General features: G+C 46.7%; 1 protein-coding gene across 1 annotated transcript in view; it reads left to right on the top strand.

Moving 5' to 3' along the window:
* Positions 1-27,548, top strand: part of LOC141051798 (uncharacterized) — a 101,765-nt gene that overhangs the window by 10,561 nt on the left and 63,656 nt on the right. Inside the window, exons 4-5 of the mRNA XM_073548830.1 lie at positions 3,859-3,954; positions 5,812-5,913. Coding sequence (XP_073404931.1) covers positions 3,859-3,954; positions 5,812-5,913 — 198 coding nt within the window. The remainder of the gene's footprint in view (positions 1-3,858; positions 3,955-5,811; positions 5,914-27,548) is intronic.

The following is a 27,548-nucleotide window of genomic DNA, read 5'->3' as shown; positions in this document are numbered from 1 at the left end:
AGTGGGGTACTCGGTACCTGGCCCGATGGTCCTCAATGGGAGATGTCACGGTAGCTGGAACCCGGCCCGTGGCCCTGGGCACCCATTGTAAATGTTCAGTGTCAATGTGTAAGTCGCGACGCCACCTGTGGTGTACGGCAATGAAGATGTAAGCCGACGCTGCAGACAGATCCTCTGGGACAGATGGTGTGGTGCAGCAGTGATGTTATAGCCCTCCACAGGCAGGGCTGCAGTCCCAGGGCAGAGTAGGTGAAGTGACACGTAGATGGTGCAGTGTCAGGCGCAAGGGATATAGCAGGGCTGGGCAGGTTGGCGCAGGAATAAGTGGAAGACACCAGGGCATGAAGTTCCAAAGCTTTACTCACAGTCTGTTGTCCAAACAGGTGCCAGCCTCTGTGCCGTGTCCTCCGGGTCAGGGACTCAATCAACCTCCAGGCCAGATGGAATACTCCTTTCCAAAACTCCGCCAACATGTGCCTTTCTGAACGTCTCCTCTTATAGCGCCTTTAAATGAAGTACTCCTAGTACTGAGTTACACTGGAGTTCCTCCTGTCCGATGTTCTTATGAACTCTACTTGTACGGCAGACAGCTGTAGCCTACTTCGGGGACTCCTTGCTACTAAGTCCCGGCTCACTATCCAGTTGCTGTTGAGCCCCAAGTCTTGTGTGGGAATAAAGTGGTCACTACTTCTATTCCTCCGGTGTCTGCTGCAGGACCATTAGTATCCATACAACCTCGGGGACCGGGTCCCGGCCTTGCGCTTGGAACCTCTAGGAAGGGTTCTCTTCTAACCCACATCCTCTGTTCCCTTTTACTCCTCACGTTCCGTACTAGTCTTTCTTTCTTATGGAGAATCAGGCTTTCAGTCTATGTTGCTCTCTCTCTTCCTTTCCCGTGCCAGCAGACCCAGATCACTGGGATCTGCTGCAGAACTTCCATCCATCTATCCCTCTCTCCAGGGACCTTCTTCTCTCCAACTCGCTAACCAACTGACTGACTGACTGTTGTCCTAAACTCTTCCCGCTCCTTGTAATGTAATCTAACTCCACCCAGCTCCCAGCATGTTTCGTGTTCCAAGCAGGGAGCCACCAATGGGTGCTTTGCTATACTCCAAGCAGGGAGCCGCCGAAGGTGCTTTGCTACACTACTTTGTGGTGTGGGGTGCAGGTGTTGGAGCGTGGTCAGGAGTCTCCACCTTACCTGGATGGTGGGATACCACACCTCAGGAGGAGGTGCAGTACCTCTGTGGCGACTGAGCCTCAGGGGTGCCACATTTGTGGCTTATATTTTATATGTGTAACTGTGCTTAATAAATTCTTTGGATTTTACCTTCTGTCCGATAGTCTTATGTACTCCATTCTCTGTGGTGTTTCATGATTTGTAGCTGCTAGACAGACTGAATACATGTGGGGATTTCCTAACAAACAGGCAATCCCCACATGTATTCAGGCTGTCTAGCAGCCACAAATCATGCAGCTACGGCGACAGAAACTAAATCTCCGAGCACATCGAAATACTCGGAGACCACCCGAGCATACTCGGGAAATCTCGAGTAACGAGTATACTCGCTCATCACTAGTTTTTATATATACAGTGGGGCAAAAAAGTATTTAGTCAGTCAGCAATAGTGCAAGTTCCACCACTTAAAAAGATGAGAGGCGTCTGTAATTTACATCATAGGTAGACCTCAACTATGGGAGACAAACTGAGAAAAAAAAATCCAGAAAATCACATTGTCTGGTTTTTTTTCATTTTATTTGCATATTATGGTGGAAAATAAGTATTTGGTCAGAAACAAGCAATCAAGATTTCTGGCTCTCACAGACCTGTAACTTCTTCTTTAAGAGTCTCCTCTTTCCTCCACTCATTACCTGTAGTAATGGCACCTGTTTAAACTTGTTATCAGTATAAAAAGACACCTGTGCACACCCTCAAACAGTCTGACTCCAAACTCCACTATGGTGAAGACCAAAGAGCTGTCAAAGGACACCAGAAACAAAATTGTAGCCCTGCACCAGGCTGGGAAGACTGAATCTGCAATAGCCAACCAGCTTGGAGTGAAGAAATCAACTGTGGGAGCAATAATTAGAAAATGGAAGACATACAAGACCACTGATAATCTCCCTCGATCTGGTGCTCCACGCAAAATCCCACGCCGTGGGGTCAGAATGATCACAAGAACGGTGAGCAAAAATCCCAGAACCACGCGGGGGGACCTAGTGAATGAACTGCAGAGAGCTGGGACCAATGTAACAAGGCCTACCATAAGTAACACACTACGCCACCATGGACTCAGATCCTGCAGTGCCAGACGTGTCCCACTGCTTAAGCCTGTACATGTCCGGGCCCGTCTGAAGTTTGCTAGAGAGCATTTGGATGATCCAGAGGAGTTTTGGGAGAATGTCCTATGGTCTGATGAAACCAAACTGGAACTGTTTGGTAGAAACACAACTTGTCGTGTTTGGAGGAAAAAGAATACTGAGTTGCATCCATCAAACACCATACCTACTGTAAAGCATGGTGGTGGAAACATCATGCTTTGGGGCTGTTTCTCTGCAAAGGGGCCAGGACGACTGATCCGGGTACATGAAAGAATGAATGGGGCCATGTATCGTGAGATTTTGAGTGCAAACCTCCTTCCATCAGCAAGGGCATTGAAGATGAAGCGTGGCTGGGTCTTTCAACATGACAATGATCCAAAGCACACCGCCAGGGCAACGAAGGAGTGGCTTCGTAAGAAGCATTTCAAGATCCTGGAGTGGCCTAGCCAGTCTCCAGATCTCAACCCTATAGAGAACCTTTGGAGGGAGTTGAAAGTCCGTGTTGCCAAGCGAAAAGCCAAAAACATCACTGCTCTAGAGGAGATCTGCATGGAGGAATGGGCCAACATACCAACAACAGTGTGTGGCAACCTTGTGAAGACTTACAGAAAACGTTTGACCTCTGTCATTGCCAACAAAGGATATATCACAAAGTATTGAGATGAAATTTTGTTTCTGACCAAATACTTATTTTCCACCATAATATGCAAATAAAATGAAAAAAAAAACAGACAATGTGATTTTCTGGATTTTTTTTTCTCAGTTTGTCTCCCATAGTTGAGGTCTACCTATGATGTAAATTACAGACGCCTCTCATCTTTTTAAGTGGTGGAACTTGCACTATTGCTGACTGACTAAATACTTTTTTTCCCCACTGTAGGTGTTTTTTTCTCCAGCAACAAAGAATTTATAGGAAAAAAAGGGCTATTTACATCTGTTTTAATGATTTTCTTTTCAAAACACTTTTTTTTACTTTGCTGGTATACAGTAATACATTGCTATACTTACACAGGGACAAGGGGAGATCACAAATCATCTCTCTCCTGTTCCTGCAACCAACCCTGTTCTTCCTTTATATTGGCTGCTGTAAGGTGGTAAGCCATTTTAACAGTCTGGGTGGCAGCTACAGCATTGATCTTGGGCTCATTTCGAGATTATCAGCTTCAATATGAGACCAGAATCGTCACTGCAGTCATGACCCGGCCCAAAAGAGCACAGATGAAAGAGACCGTTGGCAGGGACAGCTGCATATACATGCAGTTTTCCCTTTAAACCCTCTGATATCTGGGGGCGGGTCATGATTCTAGCCTCACTTTGAAGCTAAGAATCCTAAAATAAGACCTGGATTGCGGCTGTAGATGAGATATTGCCGCTAGTAGGCAGGACTTGCCTACCAAGTTGCCATCTTGTATGGATGACTCCTAAGATTCCTTGGCAGGGGAAGGGTTACGTTACTCCTCTGAATGCATTATAATAATATGACAACCTGATTGGAGATTTCCTAATTGTAATGTCTTTATTTTCTTTTGCAACCAGAACGTGGGTTGCTGGTGACATTTTTGCAAGTCCATTCGGATGTGTTAATCTTAAACCATCAATTCAATGAATTAATTAGAACATCAATCCTATTCGGTGAGTCCTGTGCATATAATAATAATAATAATAATAATAATAATAATAATAATAATAATAATCTACAATGAGGTGAGGGAGATACAAAGTACAGGTGTGTATTTACAATTGTATATTTACAATGAAGGTCCAGCCATCTTGAGGGAGTGAAGGATGGATGGAGATAGTGAATGGGCTACACACGCACTTACACATAGAATGACTTTGATTAGTGAACGTGTTAAGCTGCTCTGAACAAATGTGTTTTGAGGGAGCGCCTAAAACTATGCAAATTGTAGTTAGTCCTAATTTCTTGGGGTAGAGCATTCCAGAGGATAGGAGCAGCACGGGAGAAGTCTTGGAGTTGGGAGTGGGAGGTAGGGATTAGTGTAGAGGTTAGTCGAAATTCGTTTGCAGAGCGCAGCAATCGGCTAGGCCGATAGACAGAAATGAGGGAGGAGATGTAGGGGGGTGGGGCACCATGGAGAGCTTTGTGGGTGAGAACAAGTACTTTGAATTGGATCCTATAATGAATGGGCAGCCAGTGTAATGACTGACGAAGAGCGGACACGTCCGAGTACCGATTAGCCAGATGGACGACCCTGGCTGCTGCATTAAGTATGGACTGGAGAGGGGATAGTCGAGTGACGGGGAGGCCAATTAACAGAGCGTTGCAGTAATCCAGGCGGGAGTGGATCAATGCTACAGTGAGGGTTTTTGGTGTTTCCATGGTGAGAAAAGGCCGGATTCTAAAGATGTTCTTTAGGTGAAAGCGGCAAGAGCGGGCAAGAGATTGTATATGGGATGTGAATATATATATATATATATATATATATATATATATACTGCTCAAAAAAATAAAGGGAACACTAAATAATACAATGTAGATTGGGGCTTAAAGCCTAGTGTGTCATGATTTTTTTCTATGAATGGAGTAGTTATAAAACAATCCAATCCAATGTCTGTTACAATTTATGTTCAGCACTGAATGAGACTATCATTAACCATGAGCCGCATCTATTATTTAGCAGTGAATGGCCGTATTATTGTAGAACTGAATTGTAATTTTATTAGGATACTATTTGGGCAGTATTATGCGAGCAGTATTATTTTGGCACTGTATGATGGTATTGTGGGGGCTTTATGTGCAGTATTATATTCACACTGTATTTGTTTGATGTGTTTTTGTATGTTTCTTTATTTTACAGTGTTATCACTTGGTCTCCGAAAACCAGCTTTCTTTGGGCATAAAAGGGAATCTGTCACCCCTTTTTTGAGATATCATATAATGACATCATTCAATTGTGTGTCACATAAGGATTCTCTTAGTACTTTTGCTTCCCCCTGACCCCGCACCTTTCATGCATAAATACCTTTTTTATATCGGTTCAGATGTATGTAAACTGCCACGTTCTGGTCCGCTGGGCAGGGCTTATTCAACTGCTCCCCCCCCTGTCTTTCTCTACGCATTTCTTCTTGTGTAGAGCAAGACAGGGAGGGGGGAGAAGTTGAATAAGCCCCGCCCAGCGGACCGGACAGCGGCAGTTTACATACATCTGAACCGATATAAAAAAGAGATTTATGCATGAAAGGTGCGGGGTCAGGGGGAAGCAAAAGTACTAAGAGAATCCTTATGTGACACACAATTGAATGATATCATTATAGGATATCTCAAAAAAGGGGTGACGGATTCCCTTTAAGCATTAGTATTGTATGGCTGAATTATTTGTAGGCAATAATATTAAGAAACAACGTGTATGTCTTACTGTATATACACAACTTATTTAGCCAATCCACTGAAAGAGTTATTATAGAGTTACTATAGTATTTTATATCTAATCCATGTGGCAATTTCGTAATATCAATTTCTGTCTCTAGTGAGATCATCTACATATCCAGAATTACAGGTGGAGCATTTCAAAGAATGGTACAAATGCAAAGAACTGCACATACATAAGGAGTTCAACATCACTGATTATGGTAAGAAAATTATTTTCGTTGGACTCCTGGTGATAAGTCTTTAATTCGCAATGTTTTGCTCTTTTGAGAAGGCAATGGCAACAGATAGAGTGTAACTACTTTTTTTGACATCTTTCAACATGACAGACAATATCTATCATCTGTGGTAGTGTTACGTGCACGCAGCTAGGTTTAAATAGGGGCAAGACAGTTCTCATGAATTTTTTGGAACTCTGTGGGAACCGTTACTCAGGGCAAACATTTACTGCAGCTTCCTCAGGCACAAGATGGATCCACTTGCTCACACAGACATAATTGATAGAGTCCTCATGAACAGTGTAGTTTAATATCACAGCACATTCAGCACAATTCAAGTCTCTTAAGCACAGGCTTAATAAACAGTACAGCTGCTTCCTAGAGGCACTTTGACTAACAGTATCTTTTGATAGCACTGTTCAGCACAGATCAACATGCTTTACAAAGGTACAGTAGTACACAGCATTCCTTCTAGCTTAATGAGATGGGGGGGTTGCTGCGGGAGATGATACCTGTGACACAATTCCTTCCAGTCCTTATCTTCCTGCTCATGATAGACTTTCTCAACTAGCAGTACAGGGGATAGCCCAGCTTCACTCTTTAATAGAATCCTGTGTCCCTATGGTTCACTTGCCTGAACTTTTGTGAGAGACAGATCACACATCACTCATCTCTTTGGCTGCTGCCAGAATAGTAAACAAGTTCCCCACAATCCCCCTGGGGCTCCTCTAACCACTCTCTGTCTCCTGTGACTGTGTTAATCCCTCTAGTTGCTGGATGTTTTTGAAGCAACAACACTCAGCACTAGAGATGAGCGACTTTGACTTTTTTCGGGTCGAGTCGGGTTTCATGAAACCCGACTTTCTCAAAAGTCGGGTCGACCGAAATCGGCCGATTATCGTGAAAAGTCGAAGGCCGACTGAAACACGAAACCCAGTCAATGGGGAAGCAAAGTCGGCAGGGAGTGGAGGACATTAAACACACCTACAGTGCCCATTTGAATGGCAAAAACATCAATTTTTATTACTGAAGCTTGTCAACCTTAATTTACTTAATAATAATAGCTACACACTGAAAACTGGGGGTTATTTGGTTAAAGTTGTGGAGGGGTAGGGCTGGCTGCAGGTTTTCATGTGCCCTGGGCCAAAGAGCGCCCCTTTAACACATACCACAACTCATGATGCTCCAATACGGTAGAGAAATAGTGGTATAGTACAATGAAAAATACTTAACTTTTTACATCTCATGACTGATATCGATTTTCAATTCTCCAATAGCTCCAAAAACGGACAATATATTACTCCATACAGTATTATGGGCACCGCATAGTGCGCTATACAGAGTAATGAGGCCCATATATTTCTCCATACAGAATCATTGGTCCCATATAATGTTTGAAACAGTATATGATGAGCTCCACATAATGCTACAGTATATGTTGGTCCCCATGGATGAAGCTCCACTGTCTTATGGGCCCAAATAATGCTCCATATATAATGGGCCCGATTTCTAATGTTCCAGTGTATAATGGGCCCTGTAAATGCTGCTCCAGTGTCTGATGTCCACCTTTGGAATGCTCCAGTGTAAGGTGGGCCCCATATATCATTCTCCAGAGTATAGTGCTCCCCAAAAATTGCTGTCCCATCATTGAAAACAATTAATTAAGTCTCCTTGCTAGGGAATCCCTGTACTAGTCTGGACTCCTCATCGTCCCCACCTTCCATCTCACTGCACTTGGCTGTTTAGGCAGAGGGCGTACAGACGTGATGTCATTGCGCTCTCTGATCAGAATATCACTGTCAGGACACGCGGAAGACGTCATGGCGGTGGAGCAAGGAGAGGTAAGTATTTCAACGTTGCAACAGTTCAAAAATCACACAACACATTTCCCACTCCAGGCCAGCAGGGAGACCTCTGAACCTGACTGCTGAGGAGCTGCTCTCTGTGGTCGGGAGGAGGTAAGTTATGGCACTCTGTGCAGGGAAGGGGAAGTGTGTGGACGTGAGAAGGGGAGCTGGAGGATGAGCAGAGTTAAGGCTCACTCCTAGCTGGAGTGCATGGTCCGGATTCCGGTCTCCGAGTTTGTAGGGACACTGACGTTCCTGCAGCCGAAACCGGAGGAAGTAGCAGTTGTAAATGCTCTGTACCCAACTAAGGCTCGGAGGCCCCAGCATCGACGTGTGGGAGCCAGAAGGAAAAGGCTACGGCTGCCTGCCATACGAGAAAGTTCCAAAAGAGAGTCAACAGGGGGAACTTCATTGAACTCAGCACTGCGAATACCTCAGATAAGTGCTAGAACGGAGGCCACACTACCTATCTGCAGAGAGAGAATTCCAAATTGGCTTTCAGGCTGACCAACTCCTTCTCCATCTGTACTCTGAGTCCTGGACGGCACTTACCAAGTACAGGTAAAGGAACTGCATGACTGTGTCTGTCATCTTTCTCCTGCGCCTGGCGCACGGCTCTGCTACATCCTGCACTGCACACCATCTACCAACTCTTTCATCTGCCCTGCGACTACGGCCCTACCTGTGCAGGGCTTCTACATCTTAGCTGCACCACAACATCTGTCCCAGAGAAGCGACACTGCAGCGCTGGTCAATCTAATCAGAAACGACAGGTGGCGTCATGTATCATTCACCTATAAACGTAATTCACCCTTTTGCATGGACGCCAAGGGCCGCGGAACGGGTCACCACCACCGTGACACATCCCTGTGAGACACCGGCCCGGTACCAATTAACCCCACTGCCCTGGCTGGCCACCCACACTCCATGTCTGATTCATCTTGGACTTGGGATTTCACGATTTAACTTGATAACCCAGGCATGGTATTATAGAAAGAGCTACATGGACTAATGTGAAGTGTGGCCTGCTGCATCATTCACTTTTGGTGGGGGTGAAGGACACAAGGAAAGGGGTTCTTCCTAACCAGGAGCCAGCACTTGACGACTCAGTGCTTGCATTTTTCGAAACTTCAGAAGAGGAGGGCATATTTGCTGGAGTCTGTTTCGGCAATGTAAGCCAAAACCAGTTCCTCATGCTCCGCCTTTAAAAGCGGTTAACCTACTCCCAGAAAAGGTAGCCTTCCAGGCGTTCCGGAGCCAGACCATGACGCAGGCTCAACACCTCCTGCCTTAGCTGCTATTGTGCTTTTGCCACTACCAGCAGATGCACCACCACCATCAGCACCAGCTGGCCCCCCCACGCCCACGTCCGCAACCTCTTCCACCAAACTTCAAAATTTTGCAGAAAATAGACACAAAATAACATCAGATATATGGCACTGTATCAGAAGCGTACAGCTCTATTCAGTCAAAGGATAATTGTGAATCTCCCTATATATTCCATCAGTCACACAGAGACGCTCACAGGCTCAGTATGGATTAGACAAGAATATAAAAATTAGACAAAGTGTACAGTATCATCAGATAGCAGGTATATATAGTATAGTTTAAACATTCTAAATCTCTGTAGATATTTGAGGAGGCACACACAGACACTCTCAGGCTCAGTATTGGATTACAACACAATCTAAAAAGCCGTAAAACGGTAATGGATCTCAACAGTACAGCTGTACACAGTGTAGGTGTCATTGTTGTCAATTTCAGTATTTATTTCCACAGTCAGAAAATAACTCTCACTTGGTCAGTTTGGATTAGACCAGAATATAACAAGCAGTAAATGGGTAATGTATCCCAAGCGTAGAGCGGTATACAGTGTTGGGGTAATTTTTAAATGTACATCTAAATTGCAGGAGTAACCCATAGACACTCACACGCTCAGGATGGATCACACCACAATATAACAAGAAGATCCGCAAGAAATAATCACACATGTGGGACAATGTTCCTGGTGTCAATGATACACTTAGAGTGTTGGTTGGAGGAGGACATCCTGGCAGAAAGGGTACAGTATCACCAGATACCAGGTATATATAGCATAGTTTAAACATTAACAATGTACTTCGATATATCAGGAGTAGTGTTGAGCCACCCCACTAGTGTTTTGGTTCATCGCACAGGAGGCAAGTTCGTTGAATGTTCGTCGAACGTTCGAAGAACACCGTCGAACCCCATTCAAAACAATGGCAGGCAAACACAAACACATACAAACACATAGAAAACAATTACAAAACACCTTTAAAGGTGTCCCAAAGCAGACAAAATGCTCAGAAGACAAAAATAGCATATGGAAAAGGGCAACTACATTTAGAAAAGAGGTGGAGGAGTAAAAGGAGGAGGTGGAGGAGACACAGATATAGGCTTGTCATGCCCTTATGAAGTCAAGAAAGGCTGGAATAAAAATGTAAAATACCAACCAAAAAAAATAAAAAAATTCTGAAATCAAATACGATCATATACCGCCAGACTGCCCACCAATAAATTATGGCAACTGTCGATGGGGCGGCGTTATTCCCACGAACCTCCAAACTGCGTCCATGAAGGCAAAGTGTTTGGTTTCCGGAGGCTGTATGATTGCAAAGCTGAACCTTAAAGGAATGTCCAAAAGGTCACCACCAGGAGTGGAGTCTGTGGCTTAATTGGACTCCACCCGGGAAACCACAACCATACAAGCTACAGAAAAGATGGACAGATTGCAAGCTTTGTCGTTTCTGTGTGTGGTGTGGTATGTCCGTTTGTAGTTGTGCTAGCGATTTCTCAGCTTTATTCCGTTAACGACCGAGACTCCGGCATGCCCCCGCGGTACGCGTCAAGCTTACTAGAGGGATACGCGAGGCTCTGGCACGCGAGATCGAGCAATAACAGGTCTATCATGCCCTTACATGTCCGAGGCTGCATGCGCGCTACACTGAAAGGACCAGCTTTGTCGCTTACAGGTGCTGATAACCCGCTGAACACCGTTAGTGATGGGGATCTGGGATTCCAATTATTCTGTGTGCTGGGAATGCCTCAACCAACCGGTTTCCAGAGTTGCTTGTTTGTTAGCCAATATTAGGTCAAGGTTCTCCTGTGGCATTATGTTTTGGAATTTTCCTTTATAGCGTGGATCCAGGATGCTGGCCAACCAGTAGTCATCATCATTCATCATTTTGGCAATGCGGGGGTCCCTTTTTAGGATCTGCAAGGCATAATCTGACATGTGGGCCAATGTTCCTGGTGTCAATGATGCACTGCGAGTGCTGGGTGAAGGAGCACTTTCTGGCAAATCCACATCCCTCCAGTCACGCACAAACCCTGTACCAGACCTTGCCACGCCAACATTTTCTCTTGCCTCATGAGAAGCATCCTACTCCCCTAAATAATCATCCTCCTCCTCTTCCTCTTCTTCCTCCACCTCGTCCAGGAGAGGTCCCGCAGCAGACAATGGCTGACTGTCATCAAGGCTTCACTCCTCCTCTTCCTCCTCATCTACCTCGGCTGCAGACGCCTGCTCCTTAATGTGCGTCAAAGTTTGCATGAGCAGACACATAAGTGGGATGCTCATGCTTATGATGGCATCATCTGCGCTTACCAGCCGTGTGCATTCCTCAAAACACTGAAGGACTTTACAAAGGTCTTTCAGCTTCGTTCATTGCACACCTGTCAACTCCATGTCTGCCCTCAAAGTGCCTGCCCGCGTATCCTCCCACAAATGCATTACCGCCTGCCTCTGTTCGCACAGCCACTCAACCATGTGCAGGGTGGAGTTCCACCTTGTTGCAACGTCAATAATTAGGCGGTGCTTGGGAAGGTGGAGCAATCGCTGCAGCTTCTGCATACGACTGGAGTGTACCGCCGACCGGCGGATGTGCGCGCACAGTCTTCGAACCTTATGGAGCAGGCTTGTTAACTCCGGATAATTAATGAGGAAGCACTGCACCACCAGATTCAATGTGTGAGCCAAGCAAGTTATGTGTCTGAGTTTTGAAAGGTCTATGGTTGCCACAAAATTCCGGCCGTTATCACTAACTACCTTGCCTGCCTCAAGATGTAGACTGTTCAGCCATGACTCAGTTTGTCGCTGAAAGTAGTCGGCCAATACCTCCGCGGTCTGTCTGTCGCCCAAACACATCATCTGCAACACAGCCTGCTGAAACTTTCCACTAGCTGATCGATAGGGGGACACCTCGTGTGCAACACTGGCAGCTGCGGATGGAGTGCTCGTGCGACTGCGCTCTGTGGATGAGCTTTCGCTTCTGGAGGAGGAGGAGGGTCGAACGCCTACAGCCAACTGTTTCCTATACCGTGGGATAGGTAGCACTGTCCCACCACCGCTGTCCCTGTGGACTCTGCATCCACCACATTAACCCAGAGCGCAGTGATGGACACGTAACGGCCCTAGCCATGCCTACTGGACCATGCATCAGTTGTGAGATGCGCCTTTCCACTCACTGATTGCTTGAGTGCATGGACAATCCGGTCTTTCACATGAAGATGGAGGGCTGGGATGGCTTTGCGAGAAAAGAAGTGGCGATTGGGTAGGTCATAGCGTGGTACTGCGTAGGCCATGAGTTCGCGGAAAGCTGTGCTTTCAACCAACCGGTAGGGCATCATCTCTAACGAAATTAGTTTGGCAATGTGGGCGTTCAAACCCAGTGTACGCGGATGAGAGGATGAGTACTTTCTTGTCCTATTCATAGTCTCTGGTAAGGTGAGCTGGACTTGAGAGCTGCATATGGTGGAACTAGCGGTGGACATGGCGGACTGAGAGAGTTGATGATGGTGATGGAGTTGGTGGTCTTTCTGATGGCCTAGATTCAGTCTTTTATTGATATAACATTGTGATTCCCTGACTCCTTTGGCCTTGCGACGACACCTCAACATTTGCTGCTGGTGGTGTGCTAAACGGTGGGCTTACAGTGGGGGAAACAATATAGCGTTTCTGACTACCTTCTTTGGGAGCAGTTGCACATGTGGTACGTGAGGTTTGGTAGTCCGTCCACGCTTGCAAGTGCATGGTGGTTAAATGTCTAAGCATGCAACTGGTATTCAAATTTCTCAGATTTTTCCCTCGGCTAAAGGTCTTTACGTACTTCTTACAGATAACCTTTGCCTGATCATTAGGATTTTGTTCAAAAAAGTGCCACACTGCACTCTTCCTACTATGGAAGACATTTTGAGGCCTTGCACGCTGTGCTATTTTGACCGTCTGGCCAAGCTGTCCTGCAACTCTTTTGCTTTTTGTAATCCGTTTTTGGACTGCTCCGGGCCTGCCAGATAACAGCTGTTGCGATGTCGATGCCTGCTGCGGATGTTCCTCCTCCTCTTCTGAGCTATTGGCAGCGGCACCCTCTTCCCCCAATGGATGCCAATCTGGGTCAACAACTGGGTCATCCATCACCTCCTCTTCAATGTCATGTGCACCTTCCTCTGTGTCACCGTGTATGGTGGTATAGTATGCGGGAAGGGGCACCTGAGTTTCATCAGGGTCAGATTCTGCCTCAGTACACTGCGAGGACAATGTAGTGCTCTGAGTGAATGTACCAGCAGATAAATCTAGCAGTGGCTGTGCATCAGTGCACTCCATGTCAGATTCATCTTGGACAGGGAAATTCACGATTTGACTTGATAACCCAGGCATGGTATGAGAAAAGAGCTCCATGGAGTAATCGGTAGTGTGGCCTGCCGCATCCTTCACTTTTGGTAGGGGTGAAGGACACAAGTAAAGGTGTTGTTCCTGACCAGGAGCCTCTGCTGACGACGCAGTGCTTTTATTTTTTGAAACTTCAGAAGAGGAGGCGAGAGAGCTGGAGGCGGTGTCAGCAATGTAAGCCAAAACTTTTTCCTGAAGCTCCGGCTTTAAAAGCGGTTTACCTACTCCCAGAAAAGGGAGCCTACGAGGCATTGTGGAGCCAGACAATGACACCGGCTCACCAACTCCTGCCTTAGGTGCTATTGTGCTTTTGCCACAACCAGCAGAAGCATCACCACCAACACCACCATCAGGACCAGCTGGCAACCCCCGCTGTTGTGAGTTCAATCTCTGGTTCACCAGTTGTGAGTTCTCCTTCTAGACTCCCTCTGGTGGTAGCAGGAGGTAGTGAGGCTGATTTGATCGGTGGAGATCTGCCTCCTGAGAATGAGGATGACGATTGGATCTCAGGAGTCTCAGATTGGATTTAAGACAGCCGACGCCCTAATCAGTTGCTGGTGATTCCTTCTGCTTGTCAGGTCTTGGTTCTTAGCTCTGTTCCAGTCAGCTCAAGCTAAGTTCCTCTGCTAATATTCACACTTGATTTTGTTGTTCTATTCAGGTTTTTGTGTGGTCAGCCAGCCCCGGCTGGGGGCTGTGCTGAATTTCCACTCTTATTTATCAGTATTTTGCCAATTGGCTTTTTGTCCCTTATTAGATTGGCCTCTTTTTGCTCTGTCTCAGAATATTTCAGAGAGCTGATATAGTGGGAGAAGTCTAGTGACTTCAGGGTTAATTTTGCTATCAGAAGTGTTGGACATTATTTTTGTAGGGTTTTTGGCAGATTGCAGACAGTGTCTTTCCTTTCCTTTCCTATCTAGTTAGTTTGGGCCCCATCATTTGCTCAGCCTATTTTCCTACCTGTGTTTGTGTTTTCATCTTATTTCACCATCAATACATGTGTGGGGGCTGTCTATTCCTTTGAGGTCTGCTCTGGGGCAGTTAGTTTTCCCTTTTCTTGCTTTAGGCTTATTTAGTCCTCCGGCCGTGATGAGGCGTCTAGGTTCATCGTAGGCACGCTCCATGGCTGCTGCTAGTTGTTGTGGTAGGATCAGGGATCTGCAATCTGCATAGTTACCAACTGCTCTGGTTTTTCTGGGCTTAGCATGTTTAGGTTTTTTCCTCCTCGGTGACCCATTCATAACACCCCGCCCACTTCCACGGCCTCTTCAACCATACCTCTTCATTTTTTTGAAAAAGGTACCCAAAATAACAACTGCTATATGGTACTGTAAAACAAGGTAAAGGGTCTATAGAGTATTGGTGAGAATTTGAATCTCAATGTAGATTGGAGGATGCTGAACTATTGTCTTAGGCCCAGTATAGATTACACCGCAATGTGACAGGCACGGCTGCTGCTAGTTGTTGTGGTAGGATCAGGGATCTGCAATCTGCATAGTTACCAACCTCTCTGGTTTTTCTGGGCTTAGCATGTTTAGGTTTTTTCCTCCTCGGTGACCTATTGATAACAGAATCAAAAGCCATACCGCAGATTCTAGGGTACTCATAAGCAGGGAAAAGTTGTTAAAAAAAGGAAAAAAAAAAGTGTCAGAATTTTTTTTTTTTTTTTTGTATTTTTTCCTCTTTGTTCTCTGGGGCCGTAGGAGGTTTTTTTTTTTCTTTTTCCTAATGGAGATTAAGCAATTGTCTGATCGTGTGGAGCAGCTGGCTGCTGAAGTACAGGGAATTTCCACCTACCTCATTCAGTCACATCCTGCTGAACATAAGATCCCTACTCCTCATGTGTTTTCTGGGGATCGGTCTAAATTTCTGAATTGTCATCTCCTTGCTGCGTGGCGATCCCCAGGTTTGGGCTTTTTCTCTGACACCTGTAAATCCTATTCTGACTAATGTGGATGCATTTTTTCAAGCCTTGGGGTTGTTGTATGATGAACCTAATGCTGTTGATCAAGCTGAGAGAACCCTGTTGGCATTAAACCAGGGTCAGGATCCTGCAGAGTTATACTGTCAAAAATTCCGAAAGTGGGTGGTCCTTACTACATGGAATGATAGTGCATTGGCAGCGCTCTTTCAGAAGGGTTTATCAGAGACCGTAAAAGATGTTATGGTGGGATTTCCTGTTCCCTCTGGTCTGGATGATTCTATGTCATTAGCCATTCAAGTTGATCGGCGTTTACGTGAACGTAAAACTACACGGGAGGCGCTGCCATCTTTTGAACAAACGTCTGAACCAATGCAATGTGATGGGGTTTTGTCTAGGGTGCAACGTCAGGAGTTTAGAAGGCGTAATAAGCTGTGTTTTTTCTGTGGAGATGTCTCTCATACTATTTCTGTCTGCCCAAAACGAGAGAAACGTTTTGCACACACATTTGCTGTGGGCAGTAAACTAAGTTTCTTTTGGCAATTACTCTGATCTGCTCCTTATCCACGTTTTCCACGAAGGCTTTTGTGGATTCAGGAGCACCGTTGAATCTGATGGATTTGGACTTTGCTAAACATTGTGGTTTTTCCATGACGCCTCTGCGGACGCCTATTCCTTTGAGGGGTATTGATGCTACTCCTTTGGCGGAGAATAAACCTCAGTTTTGGACCCAGGTGACAATGCGAGTTGCCCCAGACCACCAAGAAAATTGTAAATTTTTGGTGCTGCATAATTTGCATGATACTATTGTTCTGGGTTTTCCTTGGTTGCAAACTCATAATCCAGTTTTGGATTGGAAATCTGGGTCTGTGGTGAGTTGGGGTTGTCAGTGTGTTCTTAGGGACGCTCCTGTTTTCTCCACCTCTCCTCAGTCTCATGATATTCCTGATTATCTAGCTGATTTTTCTGATGTATTTAGTGAGAGCAAGTCTGCGTCTTTGCCTCCTCATAGGAGTTATGACTGTGCAATTGAGTTGATGCCTGGGTGTAAATTTCCCAAGGGTCGGCTTTTCAACTTATCAGTACCCGAATATGATGCTATGCGATCCTATATTAAGGAGTCATTGGAGAAGGGTCATATTAGACCATCCTCGTCACCTTTAGGTGCTGGGGTTTTTTTTGTGGCCGAGAAAGATGGTTCATTAAGATCGTGTATTGATTATCGTTCCCTTAACAAGATGACGGTTAAATATCAGTACCCGTTACCTCTGATGTCTGATTTATTCTACAGAGTTAAGAGTGCCTGCTGGTTTACTAAGCTTGACCTCAGGGGGGCGTATAATCTTATTCGCATCAAGCACGGGGATGAATGGAAGACGGCATTTAATACTCCGGAGGGACATTTTGAGTACCTGGTGATGCCTTTTGGGCTCACTAATGCCCCTTCTGTCTTCCAGTCCTTTATGAATGATATTTTCCGTGACTTTGTGGATAAGTTTTTGATCATCTATCTGGATGATATTTTGATCTTTTCTAGTGATTGGGATTCTCATGTGGAACACATCCGGACTGTGTTCCGGATTTTGAGGGAGAATTCCCTGTTTGTTAAGGGATCGAAATGCCTCTTTGGTGTACAGAGGATTTCATTTTTGGGATTTATCTTATCTCCATCGACTATTGAAATGGACCCGGCCAAGGTACAGGCCATTTATGATTGGGTTCAGCCTACTTCTTTGAAGGCCCTCAAGAAGTTTTTGGGGTTTGCTAATTTCTATCATAAATTTATACGTAATTTTTCTGGTATTTTCAAACCACTGACTGATCTAACCAAGAAGGGCGCTGATGTGCTGAATTGGTCTCCTGAGGCTATCTCAGCATTTCAGGAGCTTAAGTAGAGATTTACTTCAGCTCCAGTTTTACGGCAACCTGATGTCTCACTTCCATTTCAGGTGGAGGTAGATGCTTCTGAGATTGGTGCAGGAGCTGTTTTGTCCCAAAAAGACCCTGTGACTTCTAAGATGAATCCCTGTGCCTTCTTTTCTCAAAAGTTCTCCCCATCTGAACGCAACTATGACATGGGAAATCGGTAATTGTTGGCCATGAAGTGGGCATTTGAGGAGTGTAGACATTCGTTGGAGGGAGCTAGACATCAAGTTGTGGTCCTCACCGATCGCAAGAATTTGATTTATCTGGAGTCCAGGCCAGATGGAATGCTCCCTTCCAACGCTCTGCCAACATGTACCTTTCTGAACGTCTCCTCTTATAGCACCTTTAAGTGTGAAGATATCCTAGTACTGAGTTACACTGGAGTTCCTCCTGACAGATGTTCCCAAGAACTCTACTTGTATGGCAGACAGCTGTAGCCTGCTTCAGGGACTCCTTACTCCTGAATCCCGGCTCACTATCAATGTTGCTGTTGTGCCCCCAAGTCTTAGATGGGAGTAGCGCATTTACATCCCACTACTCCACCGGTGTCTGCTGCAGAACCATTAGTGTACTGTCCATACAACCCCGGGGACCGGGCCCGGCCTTGCGCTTAGAACTTCTAGGCAGGGTTCTTCCTCTAACCCATGTCCTCTGTTCCCTTTTACTCCTACGTTCCGTACTAGTCTTTCCTTCTTATGGAAGATCAGGTTTCTGCTCAACGTCTTTCTCCTTCTTTCCTTTCCTGTGCCAGCTGGCTCAGGTCACTGAGGCAGCTGCAGCACTCCTTCCTCCATCCCTCTCTCTGGGATCTTCCTTCCTCACTCCTCTCTGAGTGACTCTCCAACTGACCGACTGACTGACCTGAAATCCTACACCTTCCCGCTCTTTTATGTATTCCAAACTCCACCCGCCTCCCAGCACGTTTCGTGTTCCAAGCAGGGAGCCACCAAAGGTGGTCTGCTACACTACAAGCAGGGAGCCGCAATGTGGCTTTGCTGAACTACCGTGTTGTGTCGGATGTGAGTGTTGGAGCGTGGTTAGGAGCCTCCAACTCACCTGGATGGTGGGGTACCACACCTCAGGAGGAGGTGCAATACCTCTGTGGCAACTGAACCCTCAGAGGCGCCACAGAAGGCAGAAAAACTAAGGGCTCTCTCACACTTGCGTATAAATCGGATGAGTTCAATCCAATAGAAAATCGGATCAATGTTATTCAATGAGACCATGCAGATCTGCGTATTTTTTCTCAGCTGCATTCGGCAGGCTACGATTTCATTCTGAAATCGGACAGTGTGAGAAAAAAATCGCATGCCATACGGACCATCAGAATGGCATCCGGCTTTTACAGATACTTTACAATTCTGTAGCATAGGAAACTGTAAATGGTCCAGTAAATGTTTAATAGCTGCTGAGTAAAAAAAAAAAACAGGCAGCACACGGGTGACAAGTGAAACAAAATCTCCCCATTGTCCTGGATGAGAATGGGACGGATTTTTTTATACGCTAGTGTGAGCAAGCTCTTAGAGCAAGACAGTGAGTATAAGAGAATTTTTCTCTGCCTAAAACAGTATGGAGAATTCTTTGTTACAAACATAATGCCCTGAAATTTACACTATATCCAATACATTAGAAGCACGTAAAAAAATGCAGAAAAGTAAAAGTTGGAGATTTTACCATAAAGTTACCATAATAAAAGGGGGAAATGAAATTGCAATATACACAAGTTCATATAAATGTAACACTAATATTTGTGTGTGGCAAAATACGTAAAAAAAATAATAATCAATTATAGCTACAAATGTGGTATAGTGACAACAAAAACAATTCAGGTAGATGAGGAACAAGTTCATGACGAAAGACAGAGAGAAAGAACGAGTCGATGAGAGAGAACGAGAACCACAGGCTCCACAACCAATGTAATACCGAGCTGTTAGTGCACCTAGAAAGAAGACTGGAGAGGTCCGGCTACTGTACATTATGCCACCAGGTGTGATGTTCCCTTGTAAAGGTGTCCACTGACCTCACGCCACAACTCTTAAAGGCTACCATGCAGAGCAAGACGGCAATGAAGGCTGGAATGGAGGTCAGTCCTCTTCACTGATGAGTCTCGCTTTTGCCTTTGGCACAATGGTAGCCGGAGATTGGTTTGGAAACTTTGTGGGCAATCCATTATTATTATTAATATTATTATTATGCATTTATATAGCGCCATTTATTCCATGGCGCTTTACATGTGAAAAGGGGAAATATAGACAAGTATAATAAACATGTGTAAGACAAGGGACACACAAGTACATAGGGAGAGGGGACCCTGCCCGCAAGGACTCACAGTCAACAGGGATGGGTGAGGATACAGTAGGAGAGGGTAGAGCAAGTTGTGCGGTGGTTCAGTAGACCGAGGATCATTGCAGGCTGTAGGCTTGTCGGAACAGGTGGGTCTTCAGGTTCTTCTTGAAGGTTTCCATTGATGGTGAGAGTCTTATGTGTTGCAGCAGAGAGTTCCAGAGTATGGGGGAAGCACGGGAGAAGTCTTGTATGCGGTTGTGAGAAGATGACATAAGGGGGAGTAGAGAAGGAGATCTTGAGATGATCGAAGGTTGCGTGCGGGTAAGTACCTAGAGACCATGTCACAGATGTATGGAGGAGACAGGTTGTGGATGGCTTTGTATGTCATGGCTAGGGTTTTAAATTGAAGCCTCTGGGCAATAGGAAGCCAGTGAAGGGCATGGCATAGGGGGGAAGCTGGAAAATAGCGGGGCGATTGGTGGATTAGTCGGGCAGCAGAGTGTAGGATGGACTGGAGCGGAGCCAGAGTGCTAAAGGGGAGGCCAGAGAGTAGGAGGTTGCAGTAGTCGAGGCGGGAGATGATAAGAGCGTGCACTAGTGTTTTTGTGGTTTCGTGGTTGATGTTTGAGCGGATCCGGGAAATATTTTTGAGTTTGAGGTGGCAGGAGGAGGTGAGGGCTTGGATATGCGGTTTGAAAGAGAGCACAGAGTCGAGGATCACCCCAAGGCACCGAGCGTGCGGGACTGGGGAAAGAAAGCAGCCATTGACATTGATGGATAGGTCTGGTGGAGGGGTAGAGTGAGATGGGGAAAGATGATGAATTCTGCTTTGTCCATGTTCAGTTTGAGAAAGCGAGCAGAGAAGAAGGCTGAGATAGCATACAGACATTGTGGGATTTCAGTCAGTAAGGAGGCGAGGTTGGGTCCAGATTAGAGTTGAGCGAAACGGGTCGAAAAAATTCAAAAGTCGCCGACTTTTGGCAAAGTCGGGTTTCATGAAACGAAACCTGACCCTAGGATGAGGTCGGCCACGAGGTCGGCGACTTACACGCCAAAGTCGCGTTTCAAAAGTTTGTTTTGCGCTCTTTTTCAGCCAATCAGGATCCACGGACACTGTGGGCAACGTGATGACATAGGCACGGGTCACCACCATCTTTCAGAAGGGCATGCAAGTGATTGGCTTGCTTTGGTGGGCGTCACAGGGGGTATAAAAGGGCGTGCACGCCGACCACCATCTTACTTCTGCCGATCTTAGTATAGGGAGAGGTTGCTGCTGATTCTGTAAGGAGAGCGTTAGGCAGGGAAGAAGACAAAAAAACTGCTTCTGCTGCTAGCGATTTGGCCTGCACAACACACCAGTCACTGTCTGTGCAGTGCAAGGGGAGGCTATATAGTGGTGTATCAGTGGTGTTGGTTGTTGGGCTGCCTTCTAAGGCTTCCTGACATTCCTGCATTGCTTTTTACCCACTGCTCCGCAAACTGCTTTTTTAAAAGCAATCCCAATTTTTTTTTTTTGTCCTGCTGAGAAGAAAAAAAAACTGCTTCTGCTGCTAGCAATTTGGCCTGCACAACACACCAGTCACTGTGTGTGCAGTGCAAGGGGAGGCTATATAGTGGTGTATCAGTGGTGTTGGTTGTTGGGCTGCCTTCTAAGGCTTCCTGACATTCCTGCATTGCTGTTTACCCACTGCTCCGCAAACTGCTTTTTTAAAAGCAATCCCAATTTTTTTTTTTGTCCTGCTGAGAAGAAAAAAAAACTGCTTCTGCTGCTAGCAATTTGGCCTGCACAACACACCAGTCACTGTGTGTGCAGTGCAAGGGGAGGCTATATAGTGGTGTATCAGTGGTGTTGGTTGTTGGGCTGCCTTCTAAGGCTTCCTGACATTCCTGCATTGCTGTTTACCCACTGCTCCGCAAACTGCTTTTTTAAAAGCAATCCAATCTCCCTTATCCTCTAGTCACTTTTGTCACAGCTGTGCCATCGAGCCTGTGACATAGCGCTCAGATATCAGTGGGCCTCACACAATCCAAAAGTGTCCAGTGTCCAAAAGTGTGTGCAGAGGTTCAAAATCTCCCTTATCCTCTAGTCACTTTGGTCACAGCTGTGCCATCGAGCCTGTGACATAGCGCTCAGATATCAGTGGGCCTCACACAATCCAAAAGTGTCCAGTGTCCAAAAGTGTGTGCAGAGATTCAAAATCTCCCTTATCCTCTAGTCACTTTGGTCACAGCTGTGCCATCGAGCCTGTCACATAGCGCTCAGATATCAGTGGGCCTCACACAATCCAAAAGTGTCCAGTGTCCACAAGTGTCTGCAGAAATTCAAAATCTCCCCTGTCCTATAGACACCTTGTACCTTGTTTTACATTACTATATAGTTTGTTGGATTTTGTCTACATTTCTACCAAAAATGAGGAAGGCTGGTGGAAGAGGCTGTGGAATTGGGCGGTGGTTGGCAGCTGGTAATGATGGTGTTGGTGGTGGATCTGATGGTAGTGGCAAGAGCAAAATAGGACCGAATGCAGGAGGTGCTGACCCTGCGTCATCGTCTGGCTACATAAGGCCTCGAACGCTTAGTTTTCTAGGAGTTGGCAAACCGCTTTTAAAGCCAGAGCTTCAGGAAAAAGTTTTGTCTTACATTGCTGACTCAGCCTCCAGCTCTATCGCCTCCTCTTCTTCAGTTGTAAAAAGTAAAAGCACTGAGTCGTCATTGGAGGCTCATGTTCATGAACCACACCTTTCCTTGTGTCCTTCACCCCAACCAAGATTGAAGGATGACGCAGGCCATACTACTGATTACTCCATGGAGCTGTTTTCACATACCATGCCTGGATTATCAAGTGAAATGGTGAATTACCCAGGCCAAGATGAATCTGACATGGAGTGCACTGATGCACAGCCGCTGATGGATGATTCTGCTGGTACATTCACTCAGAGCACTACATTGTCCTCGCAGTGTACAGAGCCAGATTCTGACCCTGATGAGACTCAGGTGCCCCTTCCCGCACACTATACCACCATACACGGTGACACAGAGGAAGGTGCACATGACATAGAAGAGGAGGTGATGGATGACCCAGTTGTTGACCCAGATTGGCATCCATTGGGGGAAGAGGGTGCTGCTTCCAATAGCTCAGATGAGGAGCATCCACAGCAGACATCGACATCGCAACAGCTGTTATCTGGCAGGCCCGGAGCACTCCAAAGACAGGTTCCAAACATCAAAAGAGTTGCTGGACAGCTTGTCCAGAGGGTCAAAAGATCACAGCGTGCTAGGCCGCAAAATGTCTGCCAAAGTAGGAAGAGTGCAGTGTGGCACTTTTTTGACCAAAATCCTCATGATCAGGCCAAGGTTATCTGTAAGAAGTGCGCAAAGACCTTTAGCCGAGGGAAAAATCTGAAAAATTTGAATACCAGTTGCATGCTTAGACATTTAACCAGCATGCACTTGCAAGCGTGGACACAACACCAAACCTCAAGTGCCACATGTGCAACTGATCACAACGAAGGTAGTCAGCAACGCTACATTGTTTCCCCCACTGTAAGCCCACCGGTTAGCACAGCAGCAAATGTTGAGGTGTCGTTGCAAGGCCACAGCAGTCAGGGAATCCCACTGTTATATCAACGAAAGACTGATTCTAGGCCATCAGAAAGAACACCAACTCCATCACCATCATCAACCCTTTCTCAGTCCGCCCTGTCCACCGCTACTTCCACCATATGCAGCTCTCAAGTCCAGCTCACCCTCCCAGACACTATGAGTAGGTCAAGAAAGTACTCAGTCTCTCATCCGCGTACACTGGGTTTGAACGCCCACATTGCCAAACTAATCTCGTTTGAGATGATGCCCTTTCGGTTGGTGGAAAGCACAGCTTTCCGCGAACTCATGGCCTATGCAGTACCACGCTATGACCTACCCAGTCGCCACTTCTTCTCTCGCAAAGCCATCCCAGCCCTCCACCATCATGTGAAAGACCGCATTGTCCATGCACTCAAGCAGTCAGTGAGCGGAAAGGTGCACCTCACAACTGATGCATGGTCCAGTCGGCATGGCCAGGGCCGTTACGTGTCCATCACTGCGCACTGGGTTAATGTGGTGGATGCAGGGTCCACAGGGGACAGCGGTGGTGGGACAGTGCTGCCTAGCCCACGGTATAGGAAACAGTTGGCTGTAGGCGTTCGACCCTCCTCCTCCTCCTCCTCCTCCAGAAGCGAAAGCTCGTCCACAGAGCGCAGTCGTACGAGCACTCCATCTGCAGCTGCCACTGTTGCACACGATGTGTCCCCCTATCGAGCAGCTAGTGGAAAGCGTCAGCAGGCTGTGTTGCAGATGATGTGTTTGGGCGACAGACACACTGCCGAGGTGCTGGCTGAGTACTTGAAGCGACAAACTGAGTCATGGCTGGGCAGTGTACATGTTGAGGCAGGCAAGGTAGTTAGTGATAACGGCCGTAATTTTGTGGCAGCTATAGCCCTTTCAAAACTCAGCCACATACCTTGCTTGGCTCACACCTTGAACCTGGTGGTGCAGTGCTTCCTCGAAAATTATCCGGAGTTAACAGCCCTGCTCCAGAAGGTGCGAAGACTGTGCGCGCACATCCGCCGGTCGCCTGTACACTCCGTTCGTATGCAGAAGCTGCAGCGATTGCTCCACCTTCCCAACCACCGCCTCATTATCGACATTGCAACAAGGTGGAACTCCACCCTGCACATGGTGGAGCGGCTGTGCGAGCAGAGGCAGGCCATAATGCATTTGTGGGAGGATACACGGCCAGGCACTTTGAGAGCAGACATGGAGTTGACAGGTGTGCAGTTATCGAAGCTGAAAGACCTCTGTAAAGTCCTTCAGTGTTTTGAGGAATGCACACAGCTGGTAAGCGCAGACGACGCCATCCTAAGCATGAGCATCCCACTTATGCGTCTGCTCATGCAAACTTTGACGCACCTTAAGGAGCAGGCGTCTGCAGCCAATGTTGATGAGGAGGAAGAGGAGGAGGGAATCCTTGATGACATTCAGCCATTGTCTGCTCAGGGACCTCTCCTGGACGAGGTGGAGGAAGAAGAGGAGGAGGAGGATGATGATGGGGATGATTACTTAGGGGAGGAGGATGCATCTCGTGGGGCAAGTGAAAATGTTGGCGTGGCAAGGTCTGGTACAGGGTTTGTGCGTGACTGGAGGGATGTGGATTTGACAGAAAGTGCTCCTCCACCCAGCACTCGCAGTGCATCATTGACACCGGGAACATTGGCCCACATGTCAGATTATGCCTTGCGGATCCTAAAAAGGGACCCCCGCATTGCCAAAATGATGAACGATGACGACTACTGGTTGGCCAGCATCCTGGATCCACGCTATAAAGGCAAATTACAAAACATCATGCCACAGGAGAACCTTGACCTAATATTGGCTAATAAACAAGCAACTCTGGTAAATCGGTTGCTTGAGGCATTCCCAGCACACAGCAGCGGTGATGGTTCTCACACGAGCCGTACGGGCCGGGGGCAACTTGGCAGAGGTGTTCGTGGTGTACACAGCAGAAGTGGCGTTGGAGACAGGGGTTTCATGACAATGTTGTGGACTGATTTTTCAAATACCGCTCACACAACTGGTAATACTGCATCGATGGAAAGTGACAGGAGACAGCAGTTGTCAACTATGGTTACAAACTACTTTTCCTCCCATATCGATGTTCTCCCACACAGGTCATTCCCCTTTGACTATTGGGCCGCTAAACTGGACACCTGGCCTGAATTGGCCCAATATGCCTTACAGGAGCTCGCTTGCCCAGCTGCAAGTGTGCTATCGGAAAGAGTCTTCAGTGCAGCTGGATCAATCCTGACAGAAAAAAGGACCCGTCTGTCAACCCAAAATGTGGATGATCTAACCTTCATTAAAATGAACCACGCATGGGTTTCCAAGGATTTTGTCCCACCTTCCCCTGATGACACATAGGGTGACAGAAAAATGGCTTGCTTTGGTCCACCTCTTCCTGGGACTTCACCTATTTCGCCTTTTGCATCAGCTGAATGTCCAACATCAACATATGCCACTTTCTAAAACTCCCTAACTGTGCTGCCTCCCCCCCCATGGCCGGGGTCACCACCTAGCGCACGACACCGTGCGAGTGCCGTTGCCCTGGACAGGTGGGTAGGCCGACTCTTGGGCGCGGGCACTGGCACAGGGTCCCTCATAGTGCAATCAAGTGTCTCTGACGGTGGTGGTGCACACCCGCCATCAGACACACCGCTGTACTATGAGGGGCCCAGTGCCAGTACCGACGCCCACGAGTGGGCCCCCCTTGCTTGGGCAGGGCCCCAGCATTTGCAATCTTTACCTCTCCCTGCTCCTCCGCTGTGTAATCTGGGCCGTCAAATCCATACTGTGCCTGACACCGTCTGAGCCTGCCTCCTGATGTATAGACATATATTTTGAATGTGTACGCTATCCATACATGTTATCCGGGGATACGGTACCCTTTCTAACCTTTGTGCAATCACGTGCAATCCATACTGGGCCTAACACCGTCTGAGCCTGCCTCCTGAGACATATATTTTGAATGTGTACGCTATCCATACATGTTATCCGGGGATACGGTACCCTTTCTAACCTTTGTGCAATCACGTGCAATCCATACTGGGCCTAACACCGTCTGAGCCTGCCTCCTGAGACATATATTTTGAATGTGTACGCTATCCATACATGTTATCTGGGGAAACGGTACCCTTTCTAACCTTTGTGCAATCACGTGCAATCCATACTGTGCCTGACACCGTCTGAGCCTGCCTCCTGATGTATAGACATATATTTTGAATGTGTACGCTATCCATACATGTTATCCGGGGATACGGTACCCTTTCTAACCTTTGTGCAATCACATGCAATCCATACTGGGCCTGACACCGTCTGAGCCTGCCTCCTGAGACATATATTTTGAATGTGTACGATATCCATACATGTTATCTGGGCATACGGTACCCTTTCTAACCTTTGTGCAATCACGTGCAATCCATACTGGGCCTAACACCGTCTGAGCCTGCCTCCTGAGACATATATTTTGAATGTATACGCTATCCATACATGTTATCTGGGGAAACGGTACCCTTTCTAACCTTTGTGCAATCACGTGCAATCCATACTGTGCCTGACACCGTCTGAGCCTGCCTCCTGATGTATAGACATATATTTTGAATGTGTACGCTATCCATACATGTTATCCGGGGATACGGTACCCTTTCTAACCTTTGTGCAATCACGTGCAATCCATACTGGGCCTAACACCGTCTGAGCCTGCCTCCTGAGACATATATTTTGAATGTGTACGCTATCCATACATGTTATCTGGGGAAACGGTACCCTTTCTAACCTTTGTGCAATCACGTGCAATCCATACTGTGCCTGACACAGTCTGAGCCTGCCTCCTGATGTATAGACATATATTTTGAATGTGTACGCTATCCATACATGTTATCCGGGGATACGGTACCCTTTCTAACCTTTGTGCAATCACGTGCAATCCTTACTGGGCCTGACACCGTCTGAGCCTGCCTCCTGAGACATATATTTTGAATGTGTACGCTATCCATACATGTTATCTGGGGATACGGTACCCTTTCTAACCTTTGTGCAATCACGTGCAATCCATACTGGGCCTGACACTGTCTGAGCCTGCCTCCTGAGACATATATTTTGAATGTGTACGCTATCCATACATGTTATCTGGGGATACGGTACCCTTTCTAACCTTTGTGCAATCACGTGCAATCCATACTGGGCCTAACACCGTCTGAGCCTGCCTCCTGAGACATATATTTTGAATGTGTACGCTATCCATACATGTTATCTGGGGAAACGGTACCCTTTCTAACCTTTGTGCAATCACGTGCAATCCATACTGTGCCTGACACCATCTGAGCCTGCCTCCTGATGTATAGACATATATTTTGAATGTGT

This window comes from Dendrobates tinctorius, unplaced genomic scaffold (assembly GCF_039654945.1).
Source record: "Dendrobates tinctorius isolate UK_male_01 unplaced genomic scaffold, ASM3965494v1 ptg000158l, whole genome shotgun sequence".
NCBI classification, from domain to species: domain Eukaryota; kingdom Metazoa; phylum Chordata; class Amphibia; order Anura; family Dendrobatidae; genus Dendrobates; species Dendrobates tinctorius.
Note: the sequence above shows the minus strand (reverse complement) of the source record. Positions and strands in the feature narration are given on the sequence as shown.